The 15,979-nt window shown below is 42.7% G+C and overlaps 1 protein-coding gene across 1 annotated transcript in view; it reads right to left on the bottom strand.

Annotated features, from left to right (window-relative positions):
• The window catches only part of plekha7b (pleckstrin homology domain containing, family A member 7b), a 53,483-nt gene extending 38,717 nt beyond the window's left edge, over positions 1-14,766 (bottom strand). The window contains exon 1 of the mRNA XM_041939819.1: positions 14,693-14,766. Within this exon, the coding sequence (XP_041795753.1) occupies positions 14,693-14,766 (74 nt within the window). The remainder of the gene's footprint in view (positions 1-14,692) is intronic.
• Between the last annotated feature and the right edge of the window lie 1,213 nt (positions 14,767-15,979).

Raw genomic sequence — 15,979 nt, 5'->3', positions numbered from 1 at the left:
ATTGTAAAAAGGAACCATTGCCATCTAAGTAACCTAATGCAGTGATACGGCAGTGTGCTTTTTGTAAATATTTGTTCATTAAGAGCATAAACTGACTGCTTCATACCTCAAGCATGTTACAGGGCCCCAAAACACTAACCATCGGGTCAAGTAGGGTTTCTGCTTCCATTAGGCCAGATTACGATGAGAAAGAATGACTGGCATCTCTTTGGTGAGAGCCTAAAAGGGGATTTTCTCAATGTAGCAGTGTTGACATGTACAGTAGAAGTGCTACCACAACGCAAACAAGACTGAGATCAATCCTAGCCGAGAAAAGAAGTGGCTGTCAGTTAAAGACTATCATACACAAAGTGAAAATACCAAACTTTATCCTAATGCACAGACCCTCACAGCAGCAAATTGAGGGTTTTCTGTAAACTGAGCTTAGTTTGGTGTAAAGTAGACAAACTATGAACAGTGAGTAACCTCAAAATAGAACAGCAACCTGGTTTTAATTTTAGCCAGAGCTTCTAGAAAATGTGTAGAAACAGCAGCACCGCAGCTCAAATCAGTTCTCTCTCTCTCTCAGTGCTGCAACAACTACAGTCCGACGTTCAGCCCTGGTACTATACGAATTTTTTTCAGCAAAAACAAGAGGCTCAGAGTAATCCTCGTCCAACACAAGGGCTAAGTCCTGGCAGCGGGGGCACCGGGGCCACAGCTCTGTGGTTTGCACACCTCTCACTCTTTTCTCACACCAATAGAAACACATGGGGGCTCTGCTCCACAACACACATCAGGAGACAGAGAAGATACCCGCTTACAGTCCCAACTCTGTATCTATTTAGACCAAAAGAAAACTCCCCTAACTGTGCCACTCAAAGCACAGATCTCTTCGCGACTTACGATGCTCTCCTGTATCATGCACACAGCGGAGACAGCCTCACCTGCTGTGCAAGAGTGAATCATCGCGAATCAGCTGCTAGACTCACTGTGGTGCTGCGGGTCATGGAAATCCTCTTGGCATTGTCGGGAGAGGCAGGATGATGCGGAGAGGGTCTCTGGTAGGCAGCCGGCATCCGCAAAGAGCAAAGCGGAGCCCAGCAGGATGTGAGCAGGAGGGGGGAGGTCTTTATCTCTGCTTTCTCCTGCTCAAGCTTGCTGTCTGAGAGTTTCACCCCACACATGCCGAGTGGATGGTAGGGATGTAACTGCTTCCCATCAGGGGAATACCTCAGCCCGTTATCAGATCCTCCTCCCTTTTCCATTCTTCCCTCTCTCCACCTCTCACTCCCTCTTTCCCAGAACTGAATTTGCTAAACATCACCTCTTTCAAGGAAATACTAAGTTATGTAGCTGCTGTTGATGTGGACATACATGAACCTTGGAGGTCTGTTTTATTTGGTTCGATCATTGCCAACTCCTTGCTGCCGGGGCTTGTTACTGTGCGGACAGAGTTCCACTGGCACCCTCTGAGTGGCAGCATTGCAGCTAAAGTAATGAAGATAACTGGGCATGTTGGTGATTTTGCTTTTTCACAAAGTCATCCACACTCATCCTCAATACTAATTAGTCGCTCCATGCACACTAGTTCACATCAAATAACAGCGAGCTGTCTCTTAAACGCACACTCACACCTGCAGCATTCACAGCAGCTTCTGCTAAACATCTGCTGTGTAGTCAGTGGATTGGTTTATGCTGTGGTTCTGAAAATTATTCAAACAACCACCACATTCATGTTTAACACAAGACAAGTATTTAAACCAGGATCCTGAAATGTATTGCAGCTTGGGAAACGCATTACCTCTCAAACTTCTTGGGCCCCTTCAAGGTCACCCCAGGAACGTTGGTGTCTACTTTTTGAAGCACTGGTTTAACAGTAACCTTGAACTGTGACCTGCGCTAGAGGGAATAGAAACTAATCCTGAGGAATGCAGCCCAGAGAGCAGGTGGTACCAATGTACTGTAGGCCTGTGATAAATAAAGGCATCTACTCTAGATGTTTGAGTATGTTGTTTTGCCCCTAGTTATTGTTTCATTTTCCCCCAAGATGACTTCAATGACACCCCCCTTCAATTTAAATGCATTCAGACAATGTGATACAATTAACCCACAGAGATGTTTTCAGAGCCTCTCCCTCCTGCCTTGATAATAAGCATCACAGCATCATTGTGGTGTCTGAAAGCTCAAGAGGGATGAATCATGTGGGGCCAGTGAGAGCACCTATTTCTTCTCTGTGGACACTTTAAGTCCAAACATGAGTCATTATTTATTTAATAACTATTTACTGATATATTATGATATATACTGTTAAATGTTGAAATCAATTAACTGATTTTAATTTACTGCTGAAAACTATGATTATTTCATGGTCACACTCCAAGCTACGTAATATATAATAAACAATCTTTTATACAATAAACATAGTTTCAAAATACAGATCTTAGAAAAGGCATTCTTAAATATTCTTATGACCCATATAAAAACATTGAATATCTCAGATTTCCTATGTACAAGTTGCTGCTAATGTGACATCAAGACGACCCTTCTATCCTACAAAACCCTTTTTTAAAAAAAACATTCAGGTTCATGTTGAGATGATAAATAAGGTCTGAACTCACTGATCAAGTGTGCAGCTGAACACAAACTCATCTCTTGAACCAGTGTGGTGAAACAAATGTCAAATACTGCAGAAGCCTGCATTTGGGCTTACACTGTAGCTTTGAGGGAAGTAAAACACAAATCAGTGTTGTGCGACTAATCACCAGGGAACACACAACGGCAATCATTTATTTCTGTTGGGCTGCTGACTTCAGACCAATTCAATTAGCTGTAACGAATGCATCATTAATATAAGCAAGCTGTTCACGCGTAGATGATATGCTTCTGCAGAAACTAAAGAATATGACAAAAGCAAACCACAGAACACACGACAGGTCAATTGAGGTGCCTGAACTCTACAAGAACACCATATCTGTGTGTACCACCTCCCACCCAGCCAGTGTGGCTGTGTGACAGCCCATTGCATCGTGGGAGATAGATCATGGACCTCCAGTGCCTCCACCCTGTAGCATCCCAGGCCTAGCGGGCAAAATTAATTAAGCCTTAACAGCAGTGGTTTGTGCGCAGTATCCAGACACAGGGAGCCATTAAGGAGATAAGCATTCTGCAGCAGGATTTGCACATGTTGACTGACCTTTATCGGTTTCATAGCAGAGCACTGCAGCAGCAGCCTTGCTCAGCTTCATTTCTCTGACATTTGTGGAGGAATTATGCAGGCGGTCTCTCCAACGAGTTACCGGGAGATTCCACTGTCCTTCAGTGTGGAAATGAGGGAAGCCAACCAAACACATTTCACACTGACTGACTGGCCTTTCCCCGTCATTGCACTCATTTACTACTATCATTGTCATCATCATCTTCATTGTTTACAACTGCAGACTCTCCAAGCTGAGTTGACACTATGACACAGTCACTACAAACCTACTCGAGAACAGTAGCATGAATGCAACAGTATGAATATACAGTAGTCTAAATAACATCAATGAAACAGGAAAACCCTTGTCAAAGCTGCTTTCATGGAACCTGTAGCCATCCAGCAAACCACTCAAACCGCACTGGGCAAGGAGCGGTAACAACAGGCTCAAACAGGCCCAACGGAGAGCAGGAACAGGTGCAAGGACTTGCCAGTGTCTGTAACCCTGTCAGACAGAGGGGTTTGGCAGAAATTGAAAGAGCCGTCACCTTATTAACATTCAACACACACACGGTCCTGACACAGCACATTTCATTGCAGTCACAATAGTCCTTAAGGCCATGCTGTTCCAAAACATAAGCAAGGCAACAGCTAATTGCATTGCAGTGAATGCAAGAAAGGCCTGTGTTGGGCCAATAATAACGAATTAGGTTGCAAGGAAACACTGCGCTCCATGCACAGAAAGTAATTCTGAAAAAGAACCATCTCTCTGAGTGAAAGTGTTGGATCCTGGTCCAGGAACTGAAGTCATGTTGCTCGTCAGTTACATCTCATTTCAAGCCTGCTCAATTGGAAATGAAATCTTTCAAGCTCTAAGAGGACAGCAAAGACTAATGGAGACTTAACTCCAATGTACAAACACAGGCTTCATTAAAGAGATAGTTCGGGCTTTTCTAAGTGTGGTTGTGTGGAGGAAGAGCACTGAACTGCTGTGGACAGGGTCAGCAGCAAAATGCATTTCATCCACCTCAAGGAAGGCCCTCCGGAAACAATCAATATCAGTTTGCCTGCTGTATTTTAAATATTTCAGTGCTACACCTTACTGTCACTACATTTTCTCAACAGAAGAACTTCTGTATTCATAAAGCACACATCATCTTGAAATCTTTAGAGAAATTAAGTTTTATTTCAGTCTGATCTGTGGCATACAGTGTGGCACAGTCTTGTTCAGGTGAGACTTCTTTAAGGTGGATGAGATGCATTTAAACAACCCCACTAACAAAACAGAACTATCCCTTTAAGAGCCAAAAACCCATACTCATGTCTTGTGCCAAAGGTTTGTTTTTTGTTGCAATGTTATAAACTTGTTATAACCTCAAATTTTTCCCGCAACTGCCTGCAGAGAGAGAGAAAATGGCCTTATCAAGACATGGAGGCCTACAGGACTGTGAGCACATCAGCACTTCCTTTGCTCCATTGGCACAAACTTAGCTGACTGATAAATATTTATAAAGTGTAATTTTAAGTAACCCATCAAAGAAATTGTGGTTTCATAATGCCTCCAACCATGACAATAAGATGACTTTCAAAAGCACTTACCTCAGGGATGAACAGTGACAGGGCTACACTGCGACAAAGAGAAAAAGTAGGAAGTTTTCTGGAGCGAGCGTTACTCTGGGGAATTAATCAATGAGGGGTCCCTGCAGCTTAAAGTCAATATTTAATACCACTGATTTATCCTGCACCTTACTCACTGAATAATGATGACCCAGAGCTACCAGGAGTCATCTTTATTTCCTCTCTTCATTTGTGCTAACAAGAATTGTCAGAATCTGAATGTGCAAATATGTGTGTGTTTGTGTGTGTGTGTGTGTGTTATGTGGAATCTAAACAGGGAATAAAATGCAATAAGCTGTTTGATACTGTTGCACACTTGATTGAAATTAAGGACAATCCTAAAGGTTATCTTCACTGGTTTTCAACCCTGGTGTTACTAAACTGTCCCTTTATTTTTTTACAAGAAACAGGAAGTGCACATGAAAGCCAGATGATTCTGTTTATATTCTACTCATGAAGTGAACATTTACTGCTTTCTTTAAGGTTTCATGTACTTACTTCTGAACAATTCACTAGCTCAAGAGAAATACACCTGACAAATTGAGTGAAAGGGGCTAATCTAAACATTCTCAGTAGGAGTGAGATACTCCTCTCTATTGCAGCGCTGCAACTGAAATTAATCTGATAAAACTGATGCACATTTTATCCAAAAAAATCTTGCCTTGTATAATTTATCATAGCGGCATAGTTGGTTTCAAAGTTCTGACATCTGATCTGGATTGTCAAATCTATTCTTTGGGTACTGACAAAGCTACGTGAGAGAAGACTTTGCAAAGCAAATGATCAGTTACCAAGACAAAAACACACAATCAGCAAAACCATCACGTACCTGACAGTGCAAAAGAGATGAGAGACAGTCTGCAAAGCACATCAGTGGATGCAGTTAATCTCAATTGTAGCCCTCACTTGCACATGGATGTTATCAGCAGAGCTCACATGCTGATATGACTCTCGAATAAACAGGCCATCTTAAAATGTCTATAATCGATCAAAGTGATAAGCTGACAGGAAATGAATCAAATCTTCTTCTATTCAACTGTGAAACAAAAGATATGAGACTAGCTGATGTCTCTTTTCTCTCCTGTCACAGTCTTTTCCCCGCTGTGATCAGCACATCAATAGAGGAGGTTCAAAGGCACTTTGCCTCCCTTCACCGACACACACGCACAGACACGCCTCCACAGAACTGACTCAAGCTTTATCATCAAAGGTCTGAGCCAATCTCAGATCAGCTAAAGCACAGCATGAGCCACTTGCCTCTTTAAATCATAGGTTAATAAGGAGCAACATGGTGACCTTTGACCTCCATTCTCCAGAGGTTCCATGGGTGCTATGAAGTATAGGTAGGTCATCACAGTGTACACGGCCACAAAGTAAAAACAATGCGTCAGCACTCAGCAGGACACGAGCCACAGCTGCATGTCCTCCATTACTGTCCACACTGGATCTGCTCGGCTGCAGTACTGTTTGTGCACTGTTACTGTGCTGTACAATACAACAAGCACTCACCCATAGTTTTAATCTGCTGCAAGAAAACAAAATATCATTTATGCCAACTGATCTTCAAAAACGCTGTCTGACAGCAAAACATTCAATAATGATACAGAGAAAAGCGGGTGGGAGTCTGCAGTTTTTTATATGAAATCCTGTTCCACTTCCTCTGGAATCATGGGAACAAAGTAAAACGCATCAAGTTTGAATGGTGAATTAAACAGAAGCTTTAATCTCTCACCTATTATCTTGTTGCAAAGCCTTTCTTCATTGTCTGTCACCTACACATCATGTGACTCTGTCGACGGACCATCAAGTGCCTTAAATCACACATAAGCATGCATGTGTCATCATTTTAAAAGCTTATTTACTGTGGTAGCAGTTTTTCAACAAACATGCTCAGCTGAACTAAGCAGCTTTGTGGTATTAATGTCATCACACCAATTTACAGGCTCCTACTTACTGAAAAAATGAGGTTGCAAATTGGATTTGACAGTAAAGACTATGGTATGGCAGATAGGAAATGATACTGAAAAATTACAGAGGAGGATCCAGGAGAGTTAGCGCATACACTTGAGGCATTTATGGCAAAAAATATGATGTTAAGCTTCAATTGTTGCCAAGTGGTTACTGTAGTGCTAGCGATACCTAAACCATGCATCAAGCTCTGCCATTCTGCATTTAAATGAGCATTGAAAGAACAGGACATTGTATTGTATGTATAATAGGTAGAAGTTAAATCCCCAAAAAAGTGAGCATACATATGTTGAAGATGATTATGAAGATGGCGATTAGCTTGTGATGAAGAGGGTGATGATAAAACTACACCATGGGTGAAAGCCAGCTAAAAAGCTATCTGTGTTTTTGGATCATGACATTAGACGTCACAATAATTACCAGAGTTATGAACTTTGAATTCTACTGGTACCCCACCTGCCATTTCACCAACGCCCTAGTTTGTGCAGTACCTCTGCTCATCATTCTTTTTAGCTGCTGGTGATGGTGTTCATCTTATAGTTCATCCTGATTGTGTAGTGCATGGAGTGAAAAACTGCTCAAAGAAATGTAATGCCTATCAATGTGCACACACCACCACTGAACAGGAGTCTCGAACCTCAATCTCTACTATCTGATCTTTGCAGCCGCTGAGCATCTGCAAGCAGGCTGTAGCTCTGTGATAGTACAAGCAAATGATTCCAGGTCAGGTAAAAGGTGGCCAAACCTAATGAAGAACATCTCGACTGACTCCAAAATGGAAACACACACTGAGGGAATCTGACGAGGATGAAGCTCGGATAGCAACTGCCAGCCTGCACAGCCGGCTGGGTGATCAGCAACGGTCCCTAATTACAATGGATGTAATCAAATGCATGTAATTATGTTCCATCTCTCAACCCAAAATTATTTCTTGCCAGAATGACAGGCCGGCAGACAGGAAGACATCATAGCTTATTCCAACCCATCTTCACTGTAAAAAAAAAATTTCAAGAATGTAATTAGGCTACGTGATATGATGCTGTGACCTTCAGTCTGCCATGCAATCACAAGTTCACAACCACCACCTGAAACGACCCTTTTTAATCTACTCTAAATAATTTAGATAAGTATGAAGCATCATATTTGAAGTGGCAAAGCAGATCAAATACGTTTCTTTCACAACCTGAGACTGCACACTTTTGCCATGTGGCTACTTAACTAGAGCATCTGCCTGAGTGTCCAACCCACAATGCAAAGCCAAACACAGCTAATCACTCTGCTGTGCAATGTAGGACAGAAGGGGTGTGAAGTGCGGGGGAATGTTAAAGCTTAAAATCTCATGCAGGAGACAGACGGAGGGCTTAGAAACTGCTAGTTCCAAGCAGGAAAGACCAGTGGGAATGGTGTGCAGCAAGCCCTGCTCATAATGCTGTCACTGTAGCTAAACAAAACCATCAAGAGACCTTGCTGTACAGTAAAAACACAGCACAAGAAAATCTTAAAGCATGTGAAATACTGTCAGATAATATCTCTGTCACAGGTAACAATATTACCAATATCTAAAAGAGTTGTCTATTTTTTATAAAATGCGCTAATTTCAGTGTTTAATGGAGGTAACGGATTGAACTTTTGTTACATCCCCAAGAAAGAGACTTAAGCAGTAATTCATTTGAATTTGACCGACTCACCCTTGTATCCCTTCGGGGAGCTCCACCCATGTGTAGGAGGCTTAACTAGCAAAATGATCATCGCACTGTCAGCAGAATAAAAATGAAGAATATGAGGGAGCTTGAGGTTCTGAACAATGACAAAGAAAGAATAAGACAAGATAAAGAGATGCTGGGTCCCTTTACTCAACCTCATTGTCTTTATCCACAAGCTCCCATCTGGGTAACTTACGCACCAAAACAAGGAAGTGCATAACAGTGAGAGAAAAGTACAATTCCTCCCAGGTCAGAGACATCCTGTACACACCCCATATTTCCATTTAAAGCACCACAATTTCCAAGAGCAGCAGAGCACTAAAACATATCGCCATTATCTGGAAAAACAAATATGAAGCCAACGCTAATGGATGCTGTTGTGCTCTGACGCTTGCCATCACATGTGCAAAGGTACATTTAATAGAGAAATTTGATTTAAAGTCTAAAGTGTTGTGATGGTGCCATGATGTTCAAGAGGCAAAAAATAAAATAAAACTTGAACATAAAAAAAAGGTTATGCTACTGAGTAACAGTTCAAATTAGGACACCACTTGTGGTTGAAACGTCATCTCATCTCTATGTCTTTAACGGGAGGAGTGGTAATAAATTCATCTTGTAAGTATCCTCGAGCAAAATTTTAAAATGCAGCTCCAATGACCTTGTCAAAATTAAATAAAGAGCAGAGATCTGTCAATAGTATGCAGTCTGAACTGCCGTTAATGCATCTGAAATGCAGAAGCAACATTTAAGTTGAAACACTTCACATCTAAAAGAAATTGAGCACGATAATGTTTGCATGTTGTAGTTCCACATTTTTTATTTAGATTTTGCTGTCGGCAGAGCAGGTGTTTCTTTCTCAAAGTCATTTAGAGAATGCAGTCATTAACTGATGAGCATGAGCTGGTTAAAACAGGAGGTTTGACAAGCGAGCCTGATGATCAAGAATAGTTGTTGTATGCTTTGTTCTTGTCGATGCATGAATACAGCAATCCCACCCACCCCCCACAATGTCCCTGTCTACTCTGGACAGTCAAGTGACGGTCACTCACCACCTATGTTTACAGTGCATATATGCACATTTATTGAACATTCACATACACATGCATTTACAAAGCAGACCTATCAGCAGAAATATATTTCCCAGCTATTTCTCTGATGAATGCCAAAGCAAAATTAGGAGAGAAGAAGAGAGGAGAGGAGACAGGAGATAATTCTGGGTTAAAAAGCTCTGTATTGTACTTGCAATTCATACAAAGAACACTGTCAGACCTGTGATAGCATCCTCCCTGAAACTGATTCTGCATTCCTAATGCAGATGGTGCATCACTGCACAGCCTCTTAGCTATCTTCCTACAAGGTGCATGTGTACATCCATGCGAAGTGCCTACTTACGCTGCTGTTTAGGGCTTAAAGAGAATTTATGGTGAGGCAGCTTGTCCTGTATTCTGCAGCAATTCTGCAGCACAGATGTCAGTCAGAGATGACACCTCTATCACAAAACAATAAATCACGCTCAGTTGTCATTGAATAAGTGAAAAAAAAGCTAAGAAAGGAGTTGCAAAAATAAAATGAGGAAACTTATAGTCAGCTTTTAATTTCTGAGCAAAAGCAACAACTAGTCATCAGGCCATTTATCAAAAAGCAGACCAAGACAAGGTCCCTCACTTAAGCTAATGTTTAAGCACTAAACAGCAAGATGGCGTACATCTGTGAGACAGTATTGTTCACTGGACTATCTAAGTAGCCACGTGCACCTTCCAACCAGCCCTATCAATCACCAACAGATATGACATAGAGCAAGTGTATCAAAACAAAGACGGCCTACCTGCAGGTTCTCAGTGTAAGTCCCATACAGCAGCAGTCATCACTTGCCAGACTAACTCCAAGCATTTTTCTCTGTCTTCAAGCTCAAAAGAGCTGTCAGCTCCCTGAGGTTTTACAGTACCAAATGAAAGATCTGCGGCATGGCTCTGTCTGATTCAGCCAAAGTTCGGCAATCTGTCACACCACGCACACGTTCCCCTGAGCGCACACAGAGAGAGAGACACACACACACACAGACACAAATTGCATATGTTCGTGGTCAGATTATCTGTCTGATCGCTCATCCCCATAATCCCCTCAACATCGAAAATAAATCAAACATCACAAGAAAAAAACTCAAATTGTAACAGACAAGCATGGCTAAAATAGGCAGAGAACCTCTGAGACGGCTACTCTAAATATGACTGAACAAGAAACCATATGACCAGCTCACAGACAGGAACTCCACTTCACCTTTCACTGTTATTGCAAAAAAAAAGCAGTGCCAAGTGTGAATGACCACAGCCAATGAAATAACTAGCTGTAACTGTAGTACGTTTGGCTACACAGTGTCCACCCTATAAAATAATCACTGACAGGAAAGCAGGTAGGTAGTTGGGTAGCTAGCTAGATAGCTTTGATGACATCACATTTGTGAGTGTAATGGCAAAAGCCGGCACAAAAGCTGCAGGCCAGTCCTCACACAGATGAACATGGCAGAGCAGCTTATCCTGTTATGGGTGGATCAATATTTACACTTTTTGCATATCATTAACACGCTCTTGGGAAAACACCTCTGCAAGAGCTGGATGTCCAAGTAATTAAGCTCAAGCACAACTCTTCCCATCTAGCTCTTCTTTAAATATAATAAAACCCTATTATAATCAATGACTATAATAACAAGCAGGAGACGTCCATCCCATGGCCTGGCAGTGTGTTAACACACAGTGTCATCCCTTTCATCGTATACTCTTTATGATGGAGAGAAACAAAACAGGACAGGCGTAGTTGAATTTTGTTGTATCCTTAAGGATTACATTATCCAAACCAGAGTAAACCCTGTTTTCCAGTACCGTTTCATGAAAGCCATGTCACTTGCCAGTGCGTTTGTGGAAAAGCAGGGGGGCAGATAAACAGCCACTGGATCCTCTAACAATCGGATTCGGTTAACCCTCATGCTGTGAAACACGTCTAAATCCCTTACACAATCATGTCAGAGGCATTATTATGTCATCCCCCCACTAAGTACCCTCCTCCTACCGCCAAACCTTGTTCGCCACACACACACACACACAAGCAGGAACACATAAAAAACAAAAGTTTGTTTTAACATCGGGGAGCTTACGTCGGCGAGATGACAACAGAGGAATGTAGAAAATTATCCAGCTGCTGAAAAATGCGCCGTGCAGAATACTAAGAGACGCGTCTATTGTTCAGACCCTTGATTACATTATTCTTTTGGATTTGGTACAAGGGTAAATGATAAAGTCATCACATTTAAGCAAAAACACAGAAGCTATTGTGAGAGAGAAATTTGATTAGTCTGGTCAATTTTTGCTGCAGAGAATCTCGGCCCTGAAGGTGTCCGAGCTCTTATAGCGCAGCAGACTTCACTGCAGCAGGCCTGTCTTTACAACAGTGTGTGTACGGTGCATTAATATGTTATCAGCAGAGGAAAACAAAGACATTTCTGACTTCTCATCAAGACCAGGAAATACCTTCTCCTCAACCCACAATCACCTCTTTGCAGGACACGCCGACTGAGTCAGCTCGTTATGTGTGTGTGCGTGTGTGTGTATGTGTGTTCGTGTGTGATATCTGTTCTCTGCTGGGAGCTCACTGTGTCCAGACTGGCTCCAGGCTTGGAGGGACCTCTCTCCCGCAGTTCTCATTACAGAATCTGAGCAGACAGACACCGCAGTGCAAAAGCAGCCACTGAACACACTCCCACTGGGGAGTGACATTACGGTGATACACAGGGTCAAGACAACACAGCCACTCCATGACCGCAATGCTCAGTGACAATGAACAACATGCAGGCGCCACACACACATTCGGTGGTCCAAAAAACACACAAAATATACTTGGAAGCCAGCTGATTTTTTCACTGTCACTGTCTTGTTATATTATGCAGTGCAAACGTGCTGTGCACAAAGCTATCAGTGCACTGCAGGTTTCTCTCACAATCCGTTCCCCCTAAATTGGCTATTTATTCTCTGGTATTCCCAGACTTAGATCACAACACCAAGTGACCTAAAATCACCACCTTGCATGATCAGACATCAAATAATGGTTATTTTAACATAATACACTGTGTTACAAATATTCTAAATTACTGCTGTAATCATTTGGTTGAAGCCCACTCCCATCTGTCCCTCTCCGTAGCTACAGAACGCAGGCTATCACATTATCATTTTCTCAAGGAAATTAAACAGATGGATTAAATGAATTAGGTGAGGTTCCACTTTGCTGGCAGAGGGTAACTGAATTTAGAGGCTATTCTTAGAGCTCTGTATCCTGGGAGTGTGGGGAGAGCTTGCAGAGACTTAGGAGGCTTATTAAGTCAGGCATCAGTGGAGGAAGGTAGGCCACATCTGGTGCACAGCTCTGGCCAGCAGGATCAAGATTTTACCAGATCCCACCCTGTGATTTTCCACGCTGATCTAAACCACAATTTGGGGAATTTAAAAGGTCATGGCCTTCATACGTGGAAAATGTACTCCCTTTTCAAATACCTCAACCTTCTGTTAGGTATCATCACTATGTCTATTCTTAGAAACATTAAGTCTCCCTGGAAATGCAGAATGTCTGTATTTAAGGAGTGGTCTCCTCCTTCCTCCGGTACTGTCTCCCCTTTATCCATAGGTTTTCTGTCCCCTGCACCAATTTTAGGTGTGTCATTTTTCAGACTGAAGCAGTCCAGCCATTCAAAGTTGCATTTAACAAAGACATGACCTCTATTATCAGCTTAGCATACAAATGAAGCACTGTATCATTCGGCCACATTTCACCCTGTGGCAGAGGGATGAAAGGGGAAGGATGAGCTGGGCTGGGTGTGGCAGGGCTGTACACAACATTACTGGAAGTGACTGGGTGAACTAAACATCAAATCAGATGTTATCCAACACTCTAAGCAGAACCAGACTAACATAAAAACGGCCATTACATATTCCATTAAAAACAGACCACCATGCACGCTTGGTTATGAATATAACTGTATATCGTGCGATGGAAATAATATTGATTAAAAGCTGACCCAGACTGTCGACCTTTGTTATCTGCTACTCATACTGTACATGTAGGTGAAGTTTTGCAGGCTGCTGTTGGCAGCCCACTGCCTCTATGGCTGAGAGCACAGCAAGAAGGCTGACCAATGAGGGAGCAAATGCAGGAATGATAAATAGGCTAAGTAACCTTATCGCCGCGGCTCACATCGACACCCTGACAGAATGATAATAAGCTTGGTAGCTTGTGCGTGGATCTGTGAATGGTTGGACCTCTGGTGTGGTTTCTGTGTCACAACCCAATTAAAACAGAATTAAGCAAAAGAACAGCTAAAAAACTGGAGGTTGCCTCTTCATTTACCTGGAAATCTGATCCAAACCATGTTAATGCATAGCAAGCTATACACATCAGCATACATGTTCAGTTCAATTTAATGCTGATAGGCGACAATTCCACATCCGCGCTAAAATGACACTGACAAACAACAGACAATCTTCAGGAAAAGGAGAACTTAATATTCTGCCAGTGCGTGGAAAAGTGTAATATGCAACAGATGTGACATTGCACGTGTGAGTCTGTATATATACAGTATGTCTCTGTGGGTCTGCCTGTGTGTGGGCTGGGCCCTTACAGCAGCTGCGCTATGTTTGAGAAGCGAACTCATGTAAACAAGAACATTCCTTTGAGAAATATATCTGTGGCTCGCTAAGAGGTCGGGAGGACTGCATCAAACCTCCACTACAGTCTAACCATTGGAGGAATCCTGCATTAACCATTTATATAGAAGAGCGTCATAATCAGCCTGAGAGATCACAGTTCTGCTGACATCAACACAGCAGCCAGTGACCTGTGATCATGAGGCACTGCAGTGAGCATCTCTCTCTCTTTCTCCCCTCTCTGTCCTCTCATTCCTGTAAAGGCTGCTCTGTCAGTACACATTCATATACCTACTCCCCAAAGGCAATTCAAAGGTCTATAAAGGCAAAACTGCCTTCTCTGCCACAAGAACAGATGACGGACACCTTTCGGCATGCATGTAAATTCTCCTGCCCGCACGTTTACTTTGTACAAACACTTAACGGCATGCAACGCGAAGCGCACTATCTCCTGCAGCTACCGGAGAGCTTTAGCAGACACACCTCCTGCGTAGCTACGTAGCGATACAATCCCACATATGTGTGAGAGGGGCAGGGATACACACCTGTGAGTTGCACGATACACTGGCTGCCTCTTGTAAGGGACGTGTAAGGTTGACTGTCCTGGTTGGCCCAGCATGTTAGCTGCAGGTCTGTGATTTGCTGTGCGCTGCTCTGCTCTTCTCAGTGGTGCCTGTGTGTGTGTACTCCTCTCAGCTGGTAGTGCTGCTACTGCTGACGTCCTCTGCTGTGCACCGAGGCGTTGATTCATTCAAAACACCCTCTTTCCCGCTTCTGCTATGTAGGGGCTGCTGAGGTGGAGCTAAAAATACATGCCATCACTGAACTATCCCCTGTCTCCGGGAGTATTAGTCTTGTGATGGGTATTATTAAAGCCAGCCAACCTCACCACTACATCATGTAAGAGGCCCCAGAGCAGCAAGTAAAAATACAGGTACAAAGCATTATCCATAACCCATGTAATCATATCCTCTTCTCACACAGTCCCTCCCTGTGGTGGTACTCCTCCTCTCCTCACCTCTACCCTGCTCTCTTCTAATGCATGCGTTCCTCAGCAGAGCTCTGCCGGGAGCACTTCCCTGAACTTGACGCTCTCACTGCTCCCTTCCCTCTGCAGTCGTGCAGGATATACACAGCATGCACAGCATTGAGCCAGAAGAGGAAGAATGAGGAGGGATTTGGAAGAAAAACAGGAGTGAGTGAGGAAAAATGAGAATGAGATGAGGAAGTGCTGTGAAAGTGAGTGAGAGAAACTTTAACATTGCACATACATCATGAGAGACAATGTATATAAAATATATACTATGGACTGATCTTTATACTCGATTAATTTGACAGTTAGTATGCAAGAAATTTTGGATTGAAGGTATGCACCCATGAGTGTCACTGTACACAGCATCACCTTGTAACTGCTGTAAATTTCAAGAATGACCTCCAAGGATATTTCATCATTTTACACAGAGATGATCTTGGAGCTAACAGCTCCTACGTTTCACTGCACTGTGGGACAACAGTGTCCAACAACATCTCAACTGGAAAACGCAGTAATTTTACTCTGCAGGATGACTGTAAACAGCTTAAACAGGAAATGCTGTAACAACAGCCAGATCAGATTAGGGAGACAGAGTGTGAGTTGTTATAAACATCATTCACAATGTGAGAAAGGAAGTGAAGACCCGGCTATATAATAGCAGAAAAGACTGATGACTATGCCATGCCAAAATGCCCTCTATCAGCTAATACAGAGAGTGTGTTGAGGGTGGGGCGGGTGAAAAATGTTTCCTGCACCAGCTGAGGACTCAGGACGTCAACTCACAGATCAAACTGACAGG

This window comes from Chelmon rostratus, chromosome 1, assembly GCF_017976325.1.
Source record: "Chelmon rostratus isolate fCheRos1 chromosome 1, fCheRos1.pri, whole genome shotgun sequence".
Lineage (NCBI taxonomy): Eukaryota > Metazoa > Chordata > Actinopteri > Chaetodontiformes > Chaetodontidae > Chelmon > Chelmon rostratus.
This window is presented reverse-complemented; position numbering and strand designations above follow the sequence as displayed.